Source organism: Geotrypetes seraphini, chromosome 3, assembly GCF_902459505.1.
Source record: "Geotrypetes seraphini chromosome 3, aGeoSer1.1, whole genome shotgun sequence".
Lineage (NCBI taxonomy): Eukaryota > Metazoa > Chordata > Amphibia > Gymnophiona > Dermophiidae > Geotrypetes > Geotrypetes seraphini.
Genome location: NC_047086.1, coordinates 203535616 through 203558434, shown reverse-complemented (window position 1 = coordinate 203558434; position 22819 = coordinate 203535616). Strand labels below are relative to the sequence as shown.

General features: G+C 44.1%; 1 protein-coding gene across 6 annotated transcripts in view; it reads right to left on the bottom strand.

Annotated features, from left to right (window-relative positions):
- Positions 1-22819, bottom strand: part of SCN8A (sodium voltage-gated channel alpha subunit 8) — a 411930-nt gene that overhangs the window by 153295 nt on the left and 235816 nt on the right. For all 6 annotated transcript variants that reach the window (XM_033938385.1, XM_033938386.1, XM_033938387.1 and 3 more), the window contains 2 exons: positions 17026-17307; positions 11994-12344 (listed from right to left, as the gene is read on the bottom strand). In XM_033938385.1, the coding sequence (XP_033794276.1) occupies positions 11994-12344; positions 17026-17307 (633 nt within the window). The remainder of the gene's footprint in view (positions 1-11993; positions 12345-17025; positions 17308-22819) is intronic.

Here is a 22819-nt window from a genome sequence, read left to right as displayed (position 1 = left end):
ACGTCGGGGAGTCGGCCGGGCAAGAGGGCTTGGGCTCCCTCTTGCTCCGATCGTGGATGCGGGTGCGGGTGGGAGCGCGTGCGAGCGGTCGTTCGGGGTGGGGGTGCGAGCGGTCCTGCTGGGGGGGTGAATCGGGCGTCGGGCGGGGTGGGAACTATGTTTAAAAACTTTTGTATACCGCGCTCAGGCATATAACGCGCGAGGGGTATGCGCGGTACGTAAAATCACGTATAACGCGCGCGTTATATCCGCGAAAATACGGTAGTTAAGCTCTGGAATGTGTTGCCAGAGGTTGTGGTAAGAGCGGTTAATATAGCTGATTTTTTAAAAGCTTTGGACAAGTTCCTGGAGGACATGGGGGAAGCCACTGCTTGCCCTGAATTGCTGGCATAGAATGCTGCTACTATTTGGGTTTTTGCCAGGTACTTGTGACTTGGATTGGCCTCCGTGAAGATGGGATACTTGGCTAGATGGACCATTGGTCTGACCCAGTGAGGCTATTCTTATGTCCTTATGCAGTGCTGTCAACGCCATTATCAAATAAACAGAATCTATTGTACTCAGCAAAATGTCTGAAGAAGACATATCAGCTCACTTCCAGTAAGAGGCCAGACAAACTCTTGCTGCAGTGGCTACCAGAGCCGCCAGCCTTTGGGCCCATTCTTCAAGCCCCAATACCAGTCCATTTAAAAGAAAAACACATATATCAAGGGGTAAAACAACATGCAGCATACCTTGCAGTAGAACCAAAACTCAGCTCCAATAAGCTTGCGCTTTGGGGTATTCCCAACAAATATGAGAAAAGGTACCTAGCTGGGTGCAACCCCTCCAACATAAACCTGATCCAGTGCCATAGATTGCCCCCAGCTGTGCAAGAGTATAATGCCACTGGAGCAAGATTTTGTACCCACATTCCACTAAATTAGTAATGATAGAGAATTTCAAAAGACTTCTATATGTCCATTCCCAATGAATGTTTGTGATGGAGTAGCCCAAAAGGCCCTCCCATTTAGCCTCATAGTTGTGTTCCAGAGGACGGCAAAGAAGGAGGGCCTTATAGAGCCTAGAAATAAGCCCACTCCAAACCCCCAAGTGGAAAACCTTAAGAAAGGCATTATTCTCCTGCTCCCAATGAGGCAGCACCTCGCATAGCATAAAATCTTTAACCTGCATATAGGAAAATAAAATCTGAATCATCTAGCCCATATTCATCTCTGTGAGCAGCAAAAGATAGCATCTCACCCCCGCCATTAATTGTCCCAAAGCACACAGACCTCTACCAGCTCACTTCTGAAAAACTGAGCCACTCACTGTTGGACCAAAATTTGTAGCATACTATATATGTACCAGAAAAATATTGCTAATTAGGAAAAATGTACTCCCCAATTGTACCAGTCAGACAATAAGGGGCTCGTTAAGCGAGCTCCTTATGAGCCGCCATCGGTAACCATGGGAGGGCTCCTAAAGGGACAGATCCAAAAAGAGCATGTTCAAATTGTACCCAGCACTTAGAGAAGGGGTCTCAAACTCGCAGCCCTAGGTACTATTTTGAGGCCCTCGGTATGTTTATTATAATCACAAAAGTAAAATAAAACAGTTTCTTGATCATATGTCTCTTTAGCTATAAATTACAATATTATTATTAAGACTTAGCCAAAAAGAAAATTTATAAACTATAAAGAGTTTTACCTCATGCAAAATTGTCATTTCTATAATAAGACATTAGCTATTTTTTCTTTGGCCCTCCAAGTACCTACAAATCCAAAATGTGGCCTTGCAAACGTTTGAGTTTGAGACCACTGACTTAGATGGAAAAGAAACCCATTCCAAAAGCACCTTAACTTGAGCTGCTTGATAGTACATATAAGAAAATTAGGTACCCCCCCCATTCCTCCAGACGCACAATCTAAACACATCCTTGTTTTCCGAACCCCACATGTCTTATGCTTTCAAATATAAGAAAAGATCCTCCACTGCACTGACAAAAGAAACTTTTTTGGAACAGGTATAGGAAGGCAAGCAAAAAGACATCAAAGGTGAGGAAGCACCACCATCTTCAATGCATTAATCCTTCCAAGAAATCCACAATCCTTCTCACCTGTCTAAATCTGCTAAAACTGCCGTCCATAAAGGAGGATAGTTAACCTCAAAGAGAATACCTAAATCAGCTGGGACATTCACCCCCAAATAGTGAATATAGCGAGGTGCCCAATGAAAAGAAAATGCAACACACAACTCACCAAGTGTATCACCAGAGGCAGTAAGGTTCAGAAGTTCAGATTTATTGTCATTCAGATACAGCCTTGGGATGTCAGCTAATGCTTCACAGGCTTCTGTGACAGCAAAGAAAATGTCATCCACATACAGCAACATCTTATGTTCCCGATCTTCATCAAAAATGTCATATACTTCCCCATTAGCCTGAATTTTATGTGCTAGGGGGCTCCATGACCAATGTAAAGATTAAAGGAGATGGCAGCACCCCTGCCAAGTGACTTGTGCAGAGAAACAGATCTAGTATAACCCCTGTTGGACCAGCAAACTAGCTATCAGATCATAATATAGTAAAAAATTCAATTCAATCCCAAACCACTGTAAAGTAGAAATCATAAAGGGCACCTGATCGAAGGCCTTTTCTGCATCTATAGTCAAAAGAACTGCCGGATAGGGCCCCTGACAGGCCTCCTAAATGAGATTAAGACAACGACATATATTGTTAGGCTGTCTCCCAAGTATGAACACAGACTGATCCCCATTTATGAGATCAGGCATAAAATGCTGAAGTCAGTCAGCTAATATTTTAGCATACAGTTTGTAATGAGCCCCTAAGAAGGAGATGGACCAATGTGAGGCACATTTGGCAGTGTTCTTCCCTGGCTTCAACAATAAAGAAACACCTGCCTGACATAGGGAAATCTTGTTCAAAAAGAGCATCTCCGTAACCAGCTCCACAAAACGCTTATAAAATTGGTTGGTGACACCATCAAGGCCTGGGACTTTATAAGGCAAATGGGCTATTGCCCCCCCCTAATCTCCTCTACCATAATGAAGGAAGAAAGCTGCGCTGTTTCTCCAGGTCTTAACCTAGGAAGAGCCACCTCTCGCAGGTAATCATCAATATTGTTCTGAGGCAGTTCCTGCTCTGGAGCATACAGAGCTTGATAGTACTCCAAGAAAGCCTGCCTTATCCCTGCATCATCCTCGTGCCTCATACCAGAATCATCTTCAATACTTAGAATCCAATTACGCACCTGCTGCTTGTGCAACTTGTCAGCCAGCAACCTACCTGCCTTATTCCCTCACTCGTAGAATTCTTTCTGCAACTGTTGCATAGCCCAAATCAAGATCCTTAAAGTCTCATCTTTGAGCTTCCATAGCACGGAAAATCTCTGCCACATGCGGGCAAGCTTTATGGAGTTTCTCCATATGCAAGAGCTCAAAATGACAATATATTTTGATACCCACTTAACAACCATCTGGGTTTTCTATCACATTATAAACCCTAAAATTATACTGATTTGTCACACTGATCACACATCCATCTCTCCCTGTTTTTACCTACCACCACACCCCTACCTTTCCCCCTGGGACAGTCATTGGAATGCATTTATTTTTTACTTATATATTCTGATATTTTTCATCTTTCGCTCATTTCTCACCTGAAGAAGGTGGTACCGTCTTTAAAAGCTAGTCATAAAATGTTATTAGCTTAGTCCAAGAAAAAGGTATCATGTTATCTTCGTTTTTAAATTTTTTTTTAATTTCTATTGATTACTTTTAAAAATTGATTACCATGGCTAACACACCAACCACCCCCATTTACCTGAAACCAGCTGAAAAGCAAATCAGCTTCTTATAATATCACCAGTTCATCAAAAGACACCTTGAGCGATCAAACTGGAAATTATGTTTGGTTTATACTCAGAAGTCCGAAAACAAAAAGCAGATAAAATTCTAGAAAGACAATGCTGTTAGGAGATCATCTAATATATTCCCCTAACCTCTGACACGCTCCACTGCACTAAGATAGAAGTGTTATCAGACTTGCCTTTAAAAACCTGTCCCCGACCCTGCGGGATCTATCTCCATCCCTGTCCAGTCCCTGCAAGTTCTGTCCCTGCGTTCAAGGCTTGTGCAGATGAGGACAGTTTGCAGGGATGTGGCAGGGACAGAACTCGTGGGGACGGCACAGGGATGGAGATAGATCCCATGGGGACAAATTTGTCCCCATGTCATTTGCTACTAGTGAGTCCCAAACAGAATAGACAATGGCCCAGAGTTGATTGATTGGGGATGGGAGTGGGGCATGAGTGGAAGCCTTCCCGTCTCTGAAAGCAGCTCCAGCAGTCATTCCTATGTGGTCAGAGTTGTAAGAGAGTTGGCTGATACCCTCTTGACTGAATTCAGAAGAGGTGGCTGCTTGCCCATGCCTAGGGGAAGCCAGAGGGTTAAATGGCTGAGATACTACTCTCTCTCTCTCTTAGAAATATGCTCCTATTCTCCAAACTGGCACAAGCAGAAAGCTCTTGCTGGCATCTAACACCGATCTCTTCCGCAGGAATCTAAGCTCATCATTGTCTATCATAGAGATGGTAATGAAAAAGGTGCAGATCAGTTCTGTTCAAAACAGAACTTGTATTTTCAACTGGTGTGAACGGGGAGGATATTTTCAAGGCCATTACTCGTGGAAATGGCTTTTATAACATGACCCACCCTATATGCAGGTTAAAGTTTGCGAATAATACCATTTTGCACGTACTTTACCCACCAAGGGGAGCGGGTTATTCCTGGAGGGAAATCACTTGCACCATTTTGAATGTTCAACAGCAAACATGTATTTCCAGTCAATTGGGGGGGGGGGAGTTCTGAAGTCATTTTAGCACATATCTTTTATTGTTTTATCTTTTAGCACATTAATCTTTTATTGTTTGTAACTGTTTGTTGTATGTGTGTTGTCATGACTATGATTATGCATGTATCTGTTGTGACCCACTTTCGGAAAGGTGGGATACAAATAAATAAACTATATGTAAAATGGTTCTTATTAAATTAAAATTGTACCTGGTAAAAAGCAGGTCTGATGGTATGAACGTGTGTACTTTGGCTGTAGGCGCTGCCAGGAGTGTAGTCCAGGCAGAACATGGGTGGAGTTGTGAAGTGTGCGTCTTCTTTCTAAAATGCATTGCCAGAGGATGTGGTAAGAGCGGTTAATGTAGCTGATTTTAAAAAGGGGTTAGACAAGTTTCTGGAGGAAAAGTCCATAAACTGCTGTTGAAACAGACATGGGGAAAGCCAGTGCTTGTGCTGGATCGGTGGCATGGAATACTGCTACTATTTGGGCTTTTGCCAGGTACCTGTGACTTTTGATTGGCCTCTGTGAAGACGGGATACTGGGCTAGATGGACCATTGGCAGTAAGGCTATTCTTATGTTCTTAATATACTATCTGTGTGTGTACTTGTATAGTTTATACATACGGGGGACTTTGATAAATGGCACTTAAAATTGCACACTCAAGTTAATTAAACAACAAGCCTGTTATCACCAATAATTGGACACTAATTGTTGACACTAATTGGGAACAATTTGGATTTATGCACATCTTGTTAAGTGTTTGCTATGAAGATGTCCACATAAATTCTTTCCACTTCCCAAGTATAACCCGTTCTTCAAACACAACTTTGTCAGAGCTTTTTTTGTTTATGGATCGAACTATTTTGCAAGGGTCCCTTTTTGGGTCTGTTTTCTTGATGATTTTTTTTCATGTGACAAGGGTCATGAGAACATCTGTTTATTGAACTGTTTATTGAATACTTGAATTCTGTGGACAAGCAAATTAATTTTACTATGACTTGTCACCAATCCCATATTGATTTTTTAGATGTCAGCGTGAATTTACGTGAAGGGCGATTGTCAACTACCCTGTACATTTTGGGAGCTTCCACCCTACAGATTACAATTTAATTTGTCCATTAGCCAATTTTTAAGGGTACGCCGGGTATGTTCATCTTTGGATGACTTTAAACACCAGGCTCAGGCATTAGAGCAGAGATTTAAGGTGAGGGGATACCCCCCCCAAATCTATTAAGCAGGCCTATTTGACAGCTAGGTTTGCGCAACGAGATCTGTTGCTTATAGAGGGGACCAGGGATGTGAATGTAGGGAGGCTTACATATGTCCTACCAAACTCTCAGGCAGCCATAAAATGGGTAGAGATTATGAAGAATTTATGGCATATACTAAGAATCCATCCCCCCCTCCCCCATCAATTTCCAATGGTAGCATATAGTAGGGGTGCCACTATTGGTCAAAAATTAAATTTTCAAAAGTTTGGGAGGAATAGGAAAAAAGTGGAGGGAAGTCATTCTAAATGCGATAGGTGTCAGTGGTGCTCTAAAACTATAGAGGGGTCTCAGTGGTCCATCCCGAAGAAAATTTTCACACTAAGGTCTAAAGCAGGGCTGCCCAAGTCCAGTCCTCGAGATCTCCTGGCAGGCCAGGTTTTCAGGATATCCACAATGAATATGCATGAGAGAGATTTGCCTGAACTGCCTTCTTGGTATTCAAATCTCTCTCATGCAAGGGCATGGAAGGAGCTTGAGCGGGTCAGGGGCATTCATTAAAGATGAATGTATTATAGAATTCAGGGAATCCATGCCTAATTTAGGCACATGGTTATACACCAGAATTCAGTTGGTGTAAATCCTTACATCTACAAGATGAACATAGATCCCAGCCTACGCGATATTCTATAAACAGTATCCAAGTTGGGGCATCGTTTATAGAATAGCACTCAGGGGCTGATTCTATAAATGGGTGTCCCAATTGTAGGCATTCTACTGCTGTGTAGCAGCCAATCAGGATGCATGTTTAAAAAAAAAAAACAACAACAGGCAGGAAGCCATAGGCATTTGTCACAGTTGAGGGAGACACATCAGGACAATTAAGTTCGCCTAAGGCTGGGAATGTGCGTGGTTTTGCCTGGAAGTGGCCTTGGGTGGGCTCAAGCAGCCCTAGGGGTCTCCCTAGGGCTGCGACAATTTCAAATAGATGCAGTCGCTAAGCTGATCACTGCAAGAGAATCCCCCTGCCACAATCAGCTGAGCAGCTGCATGAGGGAACACCTCCCCCCCTCCCCACAAAGTCCCTTGGCAAGAGAGGGATGACCACTCCCTCTAGCCGGAACCACTGACTCCCCATGAAGTCCCCTGGCAGGAGAGATGTCCACACCCTCCTGCCGGAACCGCTGACCCCCTATCTGAGAAGTCTCCCAGCAGGAGAGATGCCCACTCCCTTCCTGCTGGAACTGCCAACACCACCCCTCCCGAAAAGTCCCCCAGCAGGAAGGATGCCCACTTCCTCCTGCCAGACCCACCGCTCCCCAATGAAGTCTCTCAGCAGGAGGGATGCCCACTCCGTCCTGCCGGAACCACAAAACACCCCCTGTGAAGTCCCCGGTAGGAGGGATGTCCACTCTCTCCTGATGGAACCCCCCCTGAAGTCCCCCCCCCCGCAGGAGGGATGCCCACTCCCTCCTGCCGGAACTGATGACCCCCCCCACCAAAAAGTCTCCCAGGGGGAAGGATGCCCACTCCTTCCAGCCAGAACCACAGACTCCTCATGAAGTCCCGTGGCAGGAAGAATACCCACACCTTCCTGCCGGAACCGCTGAGCCCCAATCTGAGAAGTTCCCCGGCAGGAAGAATGCCCACTCCCTTCCTGCTGGAACTGCTGACACTCCCCCCCCCCCCCCCCGAGAAGTCCCTCAGCAGAAGGGATACCAACTCCCTCCTGCCGGAACCGCCGATGCCCCCCCACGAGAAGTCCCTCAACAGGAGAGATGCCCACTCCCTCCTGCGGGAATCACTAAACACCCTCTATGAAGTCCCCCAGCAGGAGGGATGCCCACTCCCTCCTGCAGGAACTGCTGACCTGCTGACCTGAGAAGGCCCCCGGCAGGTGGGATACCCACTTCCTTCTGCCGGAACTGAGGCCCCCCCAAGAAGTTCCCCAGCGGGAGGAATGCCCACTCCCTCCTTCTTTAACCTACCCTGGAAGTTCCCAAACCTTCCCAACCGGCGATACCCCCTGCAGACCCCTCCACACTCCCCCAAACCTATGATCCTCCCTAGCAGGTGTTAATGTGTGTGTATGCTTTCTCTGACATAATTTTTTAAATGTAAAGTATGTGTGTACTATACTTTCACTTGGATAATAAAGTGAAATCTACAGAGGAAAGCATACAAGTACTTTTCAGTGATGTGGGGTGAAATATATAAATATGAGAGTTCTCCAAAAAGTTTCAGCATATTTTTGCAGTATATGGTTAGAGTGGGAGAAGTGGAGTGGGAGGGTGTCATAGAATGTCATGTGACTAGTCAGTCAGGCAGGCTGGCTCACCTTGCAGGTGGTGATGTAATTTGCTTTTAAAATATTTAAGAGTGTTTAACAAAATAAAAGTGTGGATGCTTTTTGAAGATTCCTCATAATTATTTCTATTCACATTGCCACAGATATATTTCTTGCAAATAAGCACCTTCTCTTTCTGCTCTGCTCAAGGACTGGAAAGTCTCTTCTTGGCATGTATAATTGCTACCGAGTCTTGGGCTACTCTTGTATTTTTAAGGGCTATGGGATGTTGCTGGAGACCCAAGTGCATTACATGGGCTCAAAGGAGCAAATATGATGGAGGCTCCAGCAAAATGCTGGGAACTTGGAGAATGCCTACTTCTTGATCCCATGACTTATCATCTGATATGAGTTAACCCAGATCTGGTTATAATAATAGCACTGCTGAAGTGCAGAGCTGGCTCTCAAATCTGAAGCTGAACAGAGCTGCCTCAAGAGCCACATCACATATCAGATACTGGGTTATGCATGCATCATGCCAGTGGATAGTCCATGCCAGGTTAAAAACTACCAAATGCCCAACTAACATGCTAAGGATCTCAGAGAGGGGAATAATTAAAGCTCAAGATAACTAAGGAGATACTGCAAAAAAATAAATAAATAAAGAGAGACAGGACAGGAAAAATATGGATCGCCAAAAGTCAAACAGCTTGGAATTTACAATCCAGACACAACAACAGTGTTATTTGTGGAGAAAGTGTTGAGAATTTAGAATACTGCAGCAGAATCAAAGCTGTCCACTTCAGCTTCCTCCAAAGTTCTATGCCATAGCAATGACAGAGGTCAGTAAACATATACACAGGTACTTATTTTGCCTGTAGGGCAATAGAGAGTTACATGGCTTGCCCAGATTTGCAGACACATAACAAATGTGGAATTTTTAATTTTAGTTACATGGTTCATTGAAAAAAGGATCACAGATCCATTGAGTCCAACTTTCTACCTGCCCAACTTTTCAGAGACCATTGTGATTATGATTTTTTTTCTTTTTCTTAATAGCAACCTGAAGGATAATTTTCAAAGCCTCTTCTTGTAGAACAGTGCTTTATCTGCAGAATGGCATTCTATACAATTGTCCAAATGTCATCTTGCACAGACATTTGGCCATACTGAGTGGAGGTGCTCCTGGGAGCCAAGCAGAGATGGTCCCAGAGACAGAGTTGGTTTCGTATTTTCATACAGATTTTTGCTTTTTCAAAAGAAGGTAAGTAAATTTCCATTAAAAAAATTTCAATGAATAAATTGGCAGATGGAATTGTGTGGGGGGTAATTTTGGTGTGATGTTTTTCACAAACAAAATACGTGCTCACTAGGGATGTGTACAGGTAAAAAAGAAAAAAAAAGAAGATATGTGGATTTTAAGGATTTGGGTTTTTTTTCTTCAAACATCAATTTTAATAAAAAATTGTTAACATGCCTTGGAAATTTTTAATTATGCAAACCAATTGTATGTGTTAATGTGCCTTAAATTTATTTTGCATGTCCTAAAATTTTTAAGACAGGCCAAAGAATGCACACACCTAGGGGCAGATTCTATAAAGGGCGCCTAACTTACCCTCCACTCCCCTCCTTTCACAAAAGCATAGCACAGTTTTTAGCTTTGGCCACGGCTGTAACAGCTCTGACACTCATAGAATTCCTATGGGCGTAGGAGCTGTTACCGCCGCGGCTGACACTACAAACCGCGCTATGCTTTTGTAAAAGAGGGGAGGGGGAGGGTCAATTGGTAAAATACCCTTAATAGCCTCAATAATTGGGAAATAAAAATTAATTGGGCAATAGACACCTATCCAATTCTATAAAAGGCGCCTATCCTATGGTGCTTAGCAGCGCCCAATGCCTACATGAGTGTTTCTATGGGCGAAGCATGATTTAGGCACTGCTAAGCATAATTCTCCAAAAAGGCGCCTGAAATAGAGGCCTCTAAAACACTCGCCTACATTTCAGGCATCTAGTTTTTTCATAGGTGCCACTAGCTGCAATTCTGTAAACAGTGCCTAAGTGTGACTGATATGTGGCTGGAATCATTTTTCCAAGCGTTGGCTGACTTATGCATCATTTGTAGATTAGTCCCCTAGTGCTTACTTTCCCTTTGAAAAGTTGTGTAACATGACATGTTAACAACCCTCACATTTACATGGGCTGTTACAAAATTAATCGCTTGGTAGTACCCTCCTGCTCCTTTACCCTTCCTGCTGAACTGATACAGGCCATAAGCCTGCAACACAACTACCTGGGATTTTCACCCTTATATACTGTATATACCACCTCCCAACTTACTACTGAGGCAATGGTCTTAGGCAGAGGTCATGCACTGTGGCTTCCTCTGGAACACCCAGTCATCATGCATCTTGAATTTGACTGTTAGGTACCACTCTGAGTTCTGGCAGTCACTTTCAGGGACAATCAGTGCTGCTTCTGTAGTAACCCCAGCCCCAGTCATCCTAAGCAGCAGGAACTGAACTAGAGAATGACACGGTGACAAAATTCATCACCGTTCCCGTCCCCGCGGATAACTGCGGGAAATAATCCCATGTCATTTTCTAGTGTCTATTTCAACCTCAGTCCTTCTACACCAGCATTCTTCAGAGCAAAGCTTGCGGGTCAGTGGTTGTGGCTATTCGTATGTGAGCCAAGGATAATGAAGCCATTGTGACATCACTGATGTGATTGGTTCTTAGGCATTGGTGGAATGAGGCATTATGACTTCACAACATCTGCTCTGGATACCAGAGACTGTCATTCTATAGTGTCTGTTTCAACCTCGGTCCTTCTACACCAGCATTCTTCAAAGCAAAGCTTGCGGGTCAGTGGTTGTGGCCATTCATACTCTGATTCTTCCCTCTCTCCTTAAAGAATGACATGAAGATGGTTTCCCGCAGTTATCTGCGGGGACGAGAACGGTGATGAATTTTGTCACCGTGTCATTCTCTAAACTGAACCAATGCCAGTTTATACAAGCTGCTAAAGTAGCCCTGTGCCTCTGAATTTGTAGAAATCTTTTATATAGATATGAGGATCCTGCTCTTCCTATGCAGCTGATTACTCCCTGCAGCTTGGAAGTACAGGGCTCAGTATTCAAAGTGATTCTCTTTTTTTTTTTTAAACCTCACAAGACTTCCACATTCTGCTTTTCCGTGGCTTCTGTTTCAAACACCTTTGCCGATTATCTTAAATATATAAGGCATATAAGGCATATAAGAAAAACCAACCAAAATAGTTTTACTAATTTGGGTTGTGTTTTCTCTCACAAACCTATCACATTGTAAACTCCAATCTGTTATGAGGACAATTTGGATTTTTAGAAGGAAAGGCAAGGATCATTCTGTTAACTTTTAAGAGGGTGATGGGAAGGAGGGAGAAAGACATCAGGAACAATAATGAAGCATAACCGTTCCTAGTGCTGTTTCCATGAGGCCACGATGCGCATTTGAAAGGTCCCATTACTCATTCTGTGGAAGGGAGGGTCCAGCTGGTATGCAGGGCTGCATACAGAGAAGCAGACTTAAAGGGAGAGACCGCCATGCCTAATCTATACTAAAGATTCCTTACGCTGTCATCAGTAGCTGCCTTATCTATTTTCACCTCAGGCAGAAGACGCCCTCCAGGCATATTGGCGGCCGGGCCACCGATGAGCGAAACCACGCCGTTGCAATCCACAGTGCTGTTACGTTTCACATTGCGGCGCAGGCTGGGGAAGATGCGAGAAGAGCGGCTGCCCTGGCTGTAACCACTGTAGCTGCTGCGTCGATTGTTGGACCGGCCGGGCACAAAAAGCGAGTCTCGGCGTCCCTCACTTTCCTCCACTGTGCTGTGCTCATCGTCCGCAAATTCATTCTCTGAAGCCAGATCCCGGAAGCGGCCCTTGAAACTGAAGATGCTGCTTTTGCTGTTGTGTCTGGAGAGAAAAGGAGACCCAGGGATGCTCAGCAGAGACTACAAAGGGAAAGAATAAAATTTTGTTTATTTGAAGTGTTTTTTTCAAAAAGCACATAAATCAAAATAAAAAGGCAATTTAAACATTTATCCGTGCTCTTTAATTACAATTTTGCTATAGCATTCAGGTGATTTTATTTATTTTAATTTTTTTAAATTCTGCTTAGGCCTAAACGGACTGCCATAAAACATGCATATCTTAACATATCAAAAGATCATCAGTACATCACAGATATTATAAAACTGTTAGCTTCCATAACATCCTTCAGTAAAAGACTAAACCCCCCCCCACACACATACACACACTTTTACAAAACTGCGATAGTGATTTTTAATGTAGGCCAGCATGCTGAATGCTCTTCACTGCTCCCGACACTCAGGGCTCCTTTTACAAAGCCGCGCTAGGGCCTTAGCGCGAGGAATAGCGTGCGCTAAATTGCCGCACGCGCTAGCTGCTACCGCCTCCTTTTGAGCAGGCGGTAGATTTCTGGCTAGCGTGCGCTAATCTGGTGCGTGCATTAAAACCGCTAGCATGGCTTTGTAAAAGGAGCCCTCAGAGTTCCTATAAGCGTCAGGAGCAAAACAGAGCATTCAGCACGTCGGCCTGCACTAAAAACTGCTATCATGATTTTGTAAAACGGGGAGGGGGGGGCAATATACAATTCAGAGAATCTGCTACAAAAATTATTCATTCTAATGAAATGCTTTGAAAACCAAATGGATCTTCAACAGCATTTTAAATTCACATTATTACATAATTTTAAAGAACCTGGTAGAACGTTCCATAACTGTGGACCAGCCACCAAAATGGCTGTGGACCACGTTTCAACATAATCTATCTCATTCATTGATTCAATCTCATTGCTGAGAGTAATCACAAAGATCGACTTGGAAAAACATTTCGTCAAAATTTGAGCCAAATGTCAGGACACTTCACCATAAACCACTTGATGGCTAATTGGCAATGTTTTAAAGTCAATTAAATAAATAACTGGCAACCGATGTAATTGTTTTAACACAGGAGAAATCTGTTCAGTGTGATACTCCGGTGATCATTCTAGCTTCCGTATTTTGAATTATTTGCAAAGCCCACATTTTAATTTTCCCCTTTGTCATAGGGCAGAATACTTCCAGTCTCCAGCTCACTACTGTTGACTGGACATTCCAAGTGATACCACATTAGCACTCCAACACTCATGGGAGCAAAATGAAGGAGCAGAAGAAGAAAAACTATTGATTCAGCCTCCTCGGTAAAAAAATACTACTCATTACAGGTTGCACAGAATTCTGTTATCCACACATTATTTGGGTTCTCAAGATGCAATCATGTATCAGAGTTTTATATTAAGCTGAACTGGCTTAAGGTAGAGTACAGAGTGAAGTATAAATTGTTGCTGCTAACCTATTTAGCACTACATAGATCATGGATGCCAAAGTCCCTCCTCGAGGGCCGCAATCCAGTCGGGTATTTTTAGGATTTCCCCAATGAATATGCATGAGATCTATTTGCGTGCACTGCTTTCATTGTATGCTAATAGATCTCATGCATATTCATTGGGGAAATCCTGAAAACCTGACTGGATTGCGGCCCTCGAGGAGGGACTTTGACACCTGTGACATAGATTGTCACTGCGGTACCTGTCAGAGGTAATCGCATATCAGATGTCACTCTTAAAAGTTACGTTCAGCTGGTAACGGTGATTTGGCGATACCATCTAGAGAGGAGTTGTGGCTGCAAACCATGAGGGCTGCGACATTCTCATGTGCCGGCCCAGCAGATTGGAATAAACTCCCGGGTTACATACGTCAGCAAGGGGATCTTACTTCATTTAAACATTTGTTGAAACATCACCTGTTCTGTCAGATGAAATATGGGTGCTAAGAGAGAAGACAATGTACGGTAGTTTTACAATTTGAATGTATAAACGGTATAAAGAGACAGGGGTGGGTATTTGTGGCATAGGGGTGAGTATTGTATGTTAGGGTGAGGTGGATTATTATTTTGTGTGTATTTTATGTAGGACCAGGTAGTTTAGGCAAGTCTGTGCTTGCACATATGTGTTTTACAATGTGTATTCTTTTTGTGTGTTTTTTTTTTTTAATTTATGTATGTGCTGCTGAAAATCTAGGCAGACTGCTAATTAGTGCCTGGGCAGAGCCAAGAGTTACCTAGGCACTGCTGATGTTCAGCAGCAAAACTGAAATGGCTTCCCAGTTAACTTAGGACAGAAAAAAGACTACGTTTACCAGGTAGCTATCTAGGTATCACCTGTGAATATTGGTGGTGCCCAATTAACTTCTGGCAGCTGTACCCAATCCAGACATTCAGTGCTGGTTATGTGGATAGAGGCTGGCATTGAATACCCAGGTCTAATTCAGTCAGTATTGAAAAAACACTAATCACTGCCAGCTGAATATTGTTCCCTGTGTATACCCCATGCATGACCACCCAGCATTAGTTGATGTGAGATAAGCACGCCAACGTTTTTCTAGTTTGTTGGATATGTGATAACTTATTTATATGTGATCCTGGAGGTGCTTTCATTTTTTGGACCATAAATTGATGCATCTTTATCCGTTTCTTATGGCTGACTATAGCGCTTTATCTGCGACATTCCTTGTGTTTGGAATTCCCTCAGCTCAGTTAGACAAAAATACTCTCCACATGTTTTATGGACCATGTTTCTGAGTGTTGAGTTGTAACCCATCTTGGGTAGGTTTGTCCCTGGAAAAGGATGTTAGTGAAAATAAGACATAAAATAAGGAGTGGAATTGTCCTAATGAGACTGGTGAACACAAGCTGTTATGAAAATGTTCTTTTATTCATCCAATGGTTCAAATGACTGTATTCATCCAACTAGTCTTTAAACCCATTACATTAACGGGTGCTAGAATAGATGTGTGTGTCTGTCTTTCTTTCTCTCTCTCTCTCCTTGGCCGCTTTCTGTCTGTCTTTCTTTCCTTCTTTCTGTCTCTCTCTTTCCTTGGCTGTTCACCATTACTCCCTTTCCTGCTCCCCCTGTCCAGCAGTAGCCCTTCTCCCTTCCTTTTACCTCCCTCCCTGTCCAGCAGCACCTCTTCCCTGCTCCCCCTGTCTAGCAGTAGGCCTTCTTCCTTCCTATTACCTCCCCCCCTGTCCAGCAGCACCCCTTACCTGCTCCCCCTGTCCAACATCCGGCTTCCTGGTCTCTTCTGGCCCACCGGCACGAACCGCTGCTGCTCTTCCAGGTATTGCTGGGCAAAGCTCGCACTGCAATTTCCTCTGCTGTCTCCTTCTCTTTCAACAGTATTTTCTTCTGTTGCTGCTTTCACCATTCCTTTTCCTTCTCATTGCATCTGCCCTCCTCTTCAAAGCAGCCTGCTGAGGTTCGCCAGCTGGCTGTAGCGAACCTCGCAGGTCACTCTCCACCTCGGTAGCACGTTTGAAATCTTGGGAGTGGTCACGTTATGGGAAACCAACTCTAACTGAGGGATTACAACCCTGATGAAACCCGAGCAGGGTGAAACATGTCGGGTGACAGGATCCCTTAGAATGGACCACCTAAGCTAAGCTAAGTATTAGCTTTATATTTATAAAAAGTTTTATCTATGCACTGATGCACTTTTTGAAAATCATCAATATAAAAAATTTAAAAAATAGTTGAATTGACCCGGTGAGGAATTAATGTATAAATCCAACCACTATGATATGCATTTGAGTGGCTGGTGGCATTTCTGAGGGTCTGTTAAAAGATACTATATATAAATAAGTATAGTTGGGAAAATTACAAGGAGGTCTCAACATTGACCAACCTTTCATAATTTCTGTTGATACGTATTTCCCATCTAAATAGACTTTCTTGACTAAATAATTTACATCAATTGAAAATGGAATTCGGCATCATGCTGTCAGGGAACACGCCATCTTAAGTGCGCATGCGCACTTAGGATTTTATTATAGAGGAAAATTCAATGACTCGACATGTACATGTTTCAACCAAACCGGCCTTCCTCAGGAGTCTAGGGAGTCTTCTGTGTAATGTCAGATGATATTCTGGATGATATATAGATATACAAATCAGTGTTATAGTATAAAATATTAAACGGCAATGCTTGGAACCACAAGATCTATATCATTCAGAATATCATCTGACATTACCCAGAAAATTCCCTAGACTCCTGAGGAAGGCCAGTTTGGCCGAAACATGTACATGTTGAGTTATTGGATGAATAAAGTCATTTGAACCATTGGATGAATAAAAGGACATTTTCATAACAGTCTCATTAGGACAATTCCACTCCTTATTTTATGTATTTGTGTTTGTGGTTTTGTTTCCCCTGTTTTATTCCCTTAGTGAAAATAAGACTAAATAACCCTCCCTTTTACAAAACTGCAAAAGCGGTTAGTGCCGGCTGGTGCGTTGAATGCTCTGCGCTGCTCCCGACACTCATAGAGTTCCTATGAATGTTGGTCGGGAGCAGCGCAGAGCATTCAGCGCACTGGCCTGCGCTAGAAATTGCTCCTGTGGTTTTTGTAAAATGTGGGGTACATGAATAAAAATAGGGAAAACCTAGGTAGCTTCCAAAAAACACCATAAGCCCATTTGGAAGCAGGCTCCAAGTAAGCTGGAAATTCAAAAAGAGCCAATAAAGTCCAGAGACATTTCTCCATTAATGGCAGGAAACAATGCCGGGCACTCGCCTGATTCATGATAGAGAACTTCCTTCCCAGCCTGTTATCTGGCAACCGAAAACCTTTCCTCTTCATCCCATCGTCTGACTCCACTGTCTTCTCATTGTCTCCTTTCTCCTCCCCTTCAGATAGCTCTTTCTGTTTCCTCTTCCTCCGACGGTTCCTCCGCTCCTTGGCACTTTTGGAACTGAACTTGGAGATCTCTGAGGAGCTGTGGGACATCCGTCCTCCCCCAACATCTTCTGCAGCATCCTCTGACACAGTCCCAGCCGAGGTGGCCATGGCAGCAGCCTAGAAAGGAAGGAGAATATACCAGGCCATGAACATGCCACCCACGAGAAAGAACACATCACTGACATATTGCAGCCAAAAACAGCATTTTCATACTTGCTGAGAACACCTGCAGCTTATAATGTAAAAAACAAAAACAAACAAACCCAGTAACAAAAATTAAAGACTTATTTCTAAGAAATTACAAAGCACGAAGAGGGTACCAAGAACCCTTCCATCAATATGTATTTCTTCCCTTGCTAAAGGTTGCTATATTAAGGAACTAAACTCTGTAGAATCAAGATTATGAATGCAAAAGTGGAATCCTACAGGAACATACCCTAGTGTTAGGAATCTGGAAACATTCTAATTTGCAGATTCCTCTTTCTGATTTACATGTTTTAATTCTGCAAAGAGATTCACTGCCTTGGGTGAATCTCTTCATAAAGGCGGGTAATAAATCCCAATGAAATAAATAAGAAATAAAGGCTAAGGTTCTATTTTCAATATATTGTGGCTTTCAAACAATCCAGAAATTTGAAGAGCAAAATATTTTCCTGCTCTTAGGCTAGACAGTGTCACCTTAAAAAAATAGCTATATTGTAGATGGGGGGAAGGTGTCAATTCTCTGTCCAGTACAATGAGACATACTATCTAAGAAGTTGGAGAAGCAGTCCATAAATCAAGAGAAAGACACCTGGGAAATGGGAAAATGCCACACAGAGAAGCATATGTAGGTAGCAAGAGCAGCACATAATGCGCAGAATGCTACTAGATCAATTAAATGACGGGTCTGACCTCCGCATTCTGCAAGTACGGCTGCCTCATAAAAACAGAGTGCAACTGCATACAGGCAAGTGAGAACTGCAAGGTCTGTCTCGGTCTGTCCATTCTGTAGTACTGCAGATCCTACTGAGTGTTCAATTTTGCCCCACTGCCAGGCTATTTGATGCCTGTCCCGTGTTTTCTTGAATTACTAGTACTAATACTATTAATTATTTATAGAGAGCTACTAGACCTATACAGCGCTGTGCACAGTCACGAACAAGACAGTCCCTGTTCAAATGAGCTCACAATGTATTCAATCAAGACAGACAAACAGGATGCCAATATAGGGGGTTACAGTTAGCGGGGGATGGTTAAACTGATGGCTAGGGTGACAAGCAGAGAGAGAGTCCCTCGAGAACTGCAGCCAGCCATTCGGAAAGCGGCACAGGCCCGAGCAGGAGCGTGAAAAGCTTGGCCCTGACCACCGCGCTCCTGACTCGTGCGCCTGCTGCCGGGAAATACAGAGCCGTATGCTGGACCACCAGGCTCGGGAAAAGGTTTGGCGGCGACGGCAGGTTTGTTTTAAAAAAAGGTAGTGCGGCTGCGGCGCAGGGTGATCTTTAGAATTGTACAGGGTGGGGCAGCAAGCGATGCCGATAGGTAGTGCGGCTGCGGCACGGGGGGAGTGTTTTGTAATTGTACTGAGGGGGTGGCGAGCGGTGCTGAAAGGTGGTGCGGTGGGGGAGGGGGTGTTTTCCAATTGTACAGGGGGGGGCCGGCAGGCGGTGTTTAACAAGGAGGTGCGGCTGGTGCGCAGAGGGGGTGTTGCAGCTGTGCGTGGGATTCAAATTTTGCACCTTCGCTTCATAAGATGCACCGAGATTTCCACCCACTTTTGGGTGGGAAAAAAGTGCATCTTATGGAGCAAAAAATACGGTATATGTGTCTGTGTCTGTCTATATTTATATAGTACAAAGGCAAACACTACAGTTTTCATAAATTCATTATTATCATTGTGCTTTTTTTGTAAGTCTTCAGTTATTGCCTACCACCAGCCTGTCCATTCGTGGCTGAGGTCTTTCATGGCAAGTTCATCCTCGTCAGACTTATTTTGTTCCTTTTTTTTTGATTTTTGAAAATATTTGAAAACATTATATTTCTAATAAAGTGCTACGTGCTATTTATAATAATATTGCATGAAAACTTTCTTCAATTGTACTTAGCTTTTTTCTCTTTTATTTCTTTTCTATAGTAGCGTCGGGTGAAGACCTATTATTCCAGGGGAATGGTTTTTATTCTCGCTTTTACTTATTATTCAAGGGGACCTCTTCTTGATAAAGCCGATTGGTGAAACTTGTCGGAGTACATAGGTCCTTACCCGACGCTACTATAGAAAAGATTTAAAGCAGAAAAAAGCTAAGTACAATTGAAGAAAGTTTTCATGCAATATTATTATAAATAGCACGTAGCACTTTATTAGAAATAGAATGTTTTCAAATATTTTCAAAAATCAAAAAAAAAGGAACAAAATAAGTCTGACGAGGATGAACTTGCCATGAAAGACCTCAGCCACGAATGGACAGGCTGGTGGTAGGCAATAACTGAAGACTTACAAAAAAAGCACAATGATAATAATGAATTTATGAAAACTGTAGTGTTTGCCTTTGTACTATGTAGATTCCTATTTATTGGCAACAGATTGAATTAGGAGGCATTATATATACGCTGTCTATATTTATATACATACACACATACAAACAGTATTTATCTATATAGATACATATGTGTATACACTGTGAGGCTGGTATTTAACTATTAAGCTCCTAAACTAGCCTCTCTAAAAATTTACTAGGACTGAGGCCCAGAGTCTCAAAACTTTAATGCCATCACTAAACTGTTTAGCCCAGGGGTGTCCAACCTGCGGCCCCGTGAAGTATTTTGTGCGGCCCCGATTGAGGGCGATGCAGTGTTTTCCTCTGCTGCCCCCGGGTGTTTACCGTCTTGCTGGCTCCTTCCTCTGTCTTGCTGCAGCGTTTGCGCGGCCCCAGAAACATTTTTTTCGGTCAAGGCGGCCCAGGGAAGCCAAAAGGTTGGACACCCCTGGTTTAGCCTGTACACATTTTAGCGGCGGATTTTCAAAACAGATTATCTCTGTCAATAGTGACATGCTAACGGGCTCTTCAACATTGAAATGAGCCCTCCAGTTGATACTTTAAAAACACCGAGCCATTTTCTAAAATCAGCATCGGGGTGCCAGTTCGTGTCAGAGACTGCTAGAAAGCCTGTGTTGTGATGCAGCAGGAGAGATGCCCATTCTTTCTCCCGCTGCATCACAATACCCTTCCCCTGCAGCGGCAGCAAACACCACCACCCCTCCTTTCGCAGCAGGAGAGATGCCCACTCTCCCCACTGCCAATACACGCCTGCTGCTGCTTAGCCACGTGCACCCCCCACAGTGGGAGAGATTCCCACTCTCCCTGCTGCAAAGTGCCCTCCTGCCATAGAACACCACCCCCCACCTCTGACGTCCTCTCACCCTTACTTCCACATAGATGCAAGGAGGGTGGACTCCCTCCTCCCAGCTGGCCTGCCTGTGTCATCTAAAATGGGCCTTCCCCTCCTCTGTGCATCTTGGGATGCACCGGGGAGGGGCCTGAGGCTCTGATTGGCCCAGGTTGTATAAGGCCCCACTCATGCCCCTCTTCCCTTCCCTCGTACCTCTATCTGTTCACCGCTGCAAGCAACAACTTTAACATGCTCCTCACGACTGCATCGTCTCTCCCGCTGATGTCACTTCCAGGTGCCACACATAGGAAGTGACATCAACGGGAGAGACGAAGGGGTCGCAAGGAACATGTTGAAGTTTTTGTTTCTCACGAGAGTGAACAACTAGAGGTACTGGGAAGGGAATGGGGGCTTGCGTCAGGGGGGATCGGGGGACGGAGACGAGGATGGGGCAGGGGCGACACCGCCCAAGGTGCTTCTCGCCCTCGCTACGTCACTGAGAAGGTCTTCCCTCCAAGCTCAAAAGGAACAGTCCTAGCCTACCTGGCTCCCCTCTAATTTGTCCAATGATGATTGGTCTATATACTTTCACAGTACACTTTGTCCCACAGCTTCTTCCAGTTTAACTCAATCATTGTATTTTATAAATTACAAAGCATTACGGACTCCCAGCAAAATGCATTGTGCAGGACTCCATAACAACAACTCAAGCTGGCACTGCAATGCCCAATTGGGAGGCTTGCACATGCTACACTCTTGCACCTCTCTTCACAACTTCTAGTCTTCTGTTTGGTCAATTATTAAAACACTCTTGCCCATTACATCTCAATTATCCAGTGATGATATAATATTTCAATCTCCGTGATCCTGAGAAAGGGTTCGCAGGGGAGAGCTTGCAATTCTAACATTCATCTCGATGAGACGATCGCCACCAGGAACACGGTCTTCACTGTGAGATCCAAGATGGATGTCTTCTGAAGTGGCTCATATGGAGCTTTAGTGAGACCCTTTAGAACAACATTAAGATTCCAGGATGGAAAAGGATGATGTAGTGGAGGCCACAACCGGAGCACACCTCTTAGGAATCTGGTCACATCTGGATGAGCTGTCAGCGAAACTTCACCTCCTTGTGCCCAGAAGCATGAAAGGCCTACCACTTCAACTTTGAGGGATGCCACTGCAAGACCTTTATCCAGACCGGCCTGGAGAAAGGCAGACAACCACAATGGGAGCCTGCAGTGGCTCCACCCAATCCCTTTCACACCAGTGTTGGAAAGCCTTCCAAGTCTTGGCCAATCAGGGTCTTAGGCCCCTCCCAGTCCATTCCAGGATGCATTGGGAATAGGTCTAAAGCCCTAATTGGCCCAGGTGCCTATAGAGGAGGGGCCTTAGGTGCCTGAGCCAGAGTCTTAGACCTCTCCCATTTTGATGAGGCAGGCCTGCTGACAGGAGGAAGTGGCCATCCCTCCTGCCAATGTTCCATCAAAGGTACAAGGGGTGTGTGTAGGGATGTCGGGCTTGAGGGAGGGGGTTTTTCCTTGGAGGGGTACTGGGAGGGATCGGCTAGTGGGGGGGACGGAGGGAGGGAGGGACAGAGAGGGGAATTGGGGATCTCCCTGCCGGTTCAGCTAATCACGGCAGGGGAATCCCTGATCAGTTGAGCCAGCAGGACTAACCCTGAAGCAACGGTTTTGGGGAGTCCTGCCAGCTCAGCTGATCAGGGATTCCTCTGTTGCGAACAGCTGATGGCAGGCTGTGGACTATTGTTGGGATCCCCCAGCAAACATAGGCACCAGAAATGTAGGCTAGGGTTTTCCTGGCCTACATTTCTGGCACTTATATTTGTGTGAATCATGTCTACGTAGGCACTTTAGGCCTCCTAATGCCATTTCTGGCATTGGCCTTGCCTACTTTGGTGTTCAACATCTAAAGCATCTTTTATTTAGACACCAGTAGGTGCCTCAACCTTGTTGTTTTTTGTCATTTTTAACAGTATTCTTTAACTTAGGTGTTGGTAGGGAGCCAGTTTTAGAATCTCCCCCTTAGTATCCTTTAATGTATGCATTCTTGGGGGCAAACAAAAGATAGAGCAGTGTGGGATCAGCATATATACATATATTTTTCTAAAGGATTTGAAGATTGTTAACTGGGGTATTCATGGTAAGATAGAGTGGCATCAGCTTAAAATGTAGCTGTGACTGAATGATTTCCTTCTCTCTCCTCTATTCTAATTCTGTTGTTCCTGTCTTCTGCTATGATT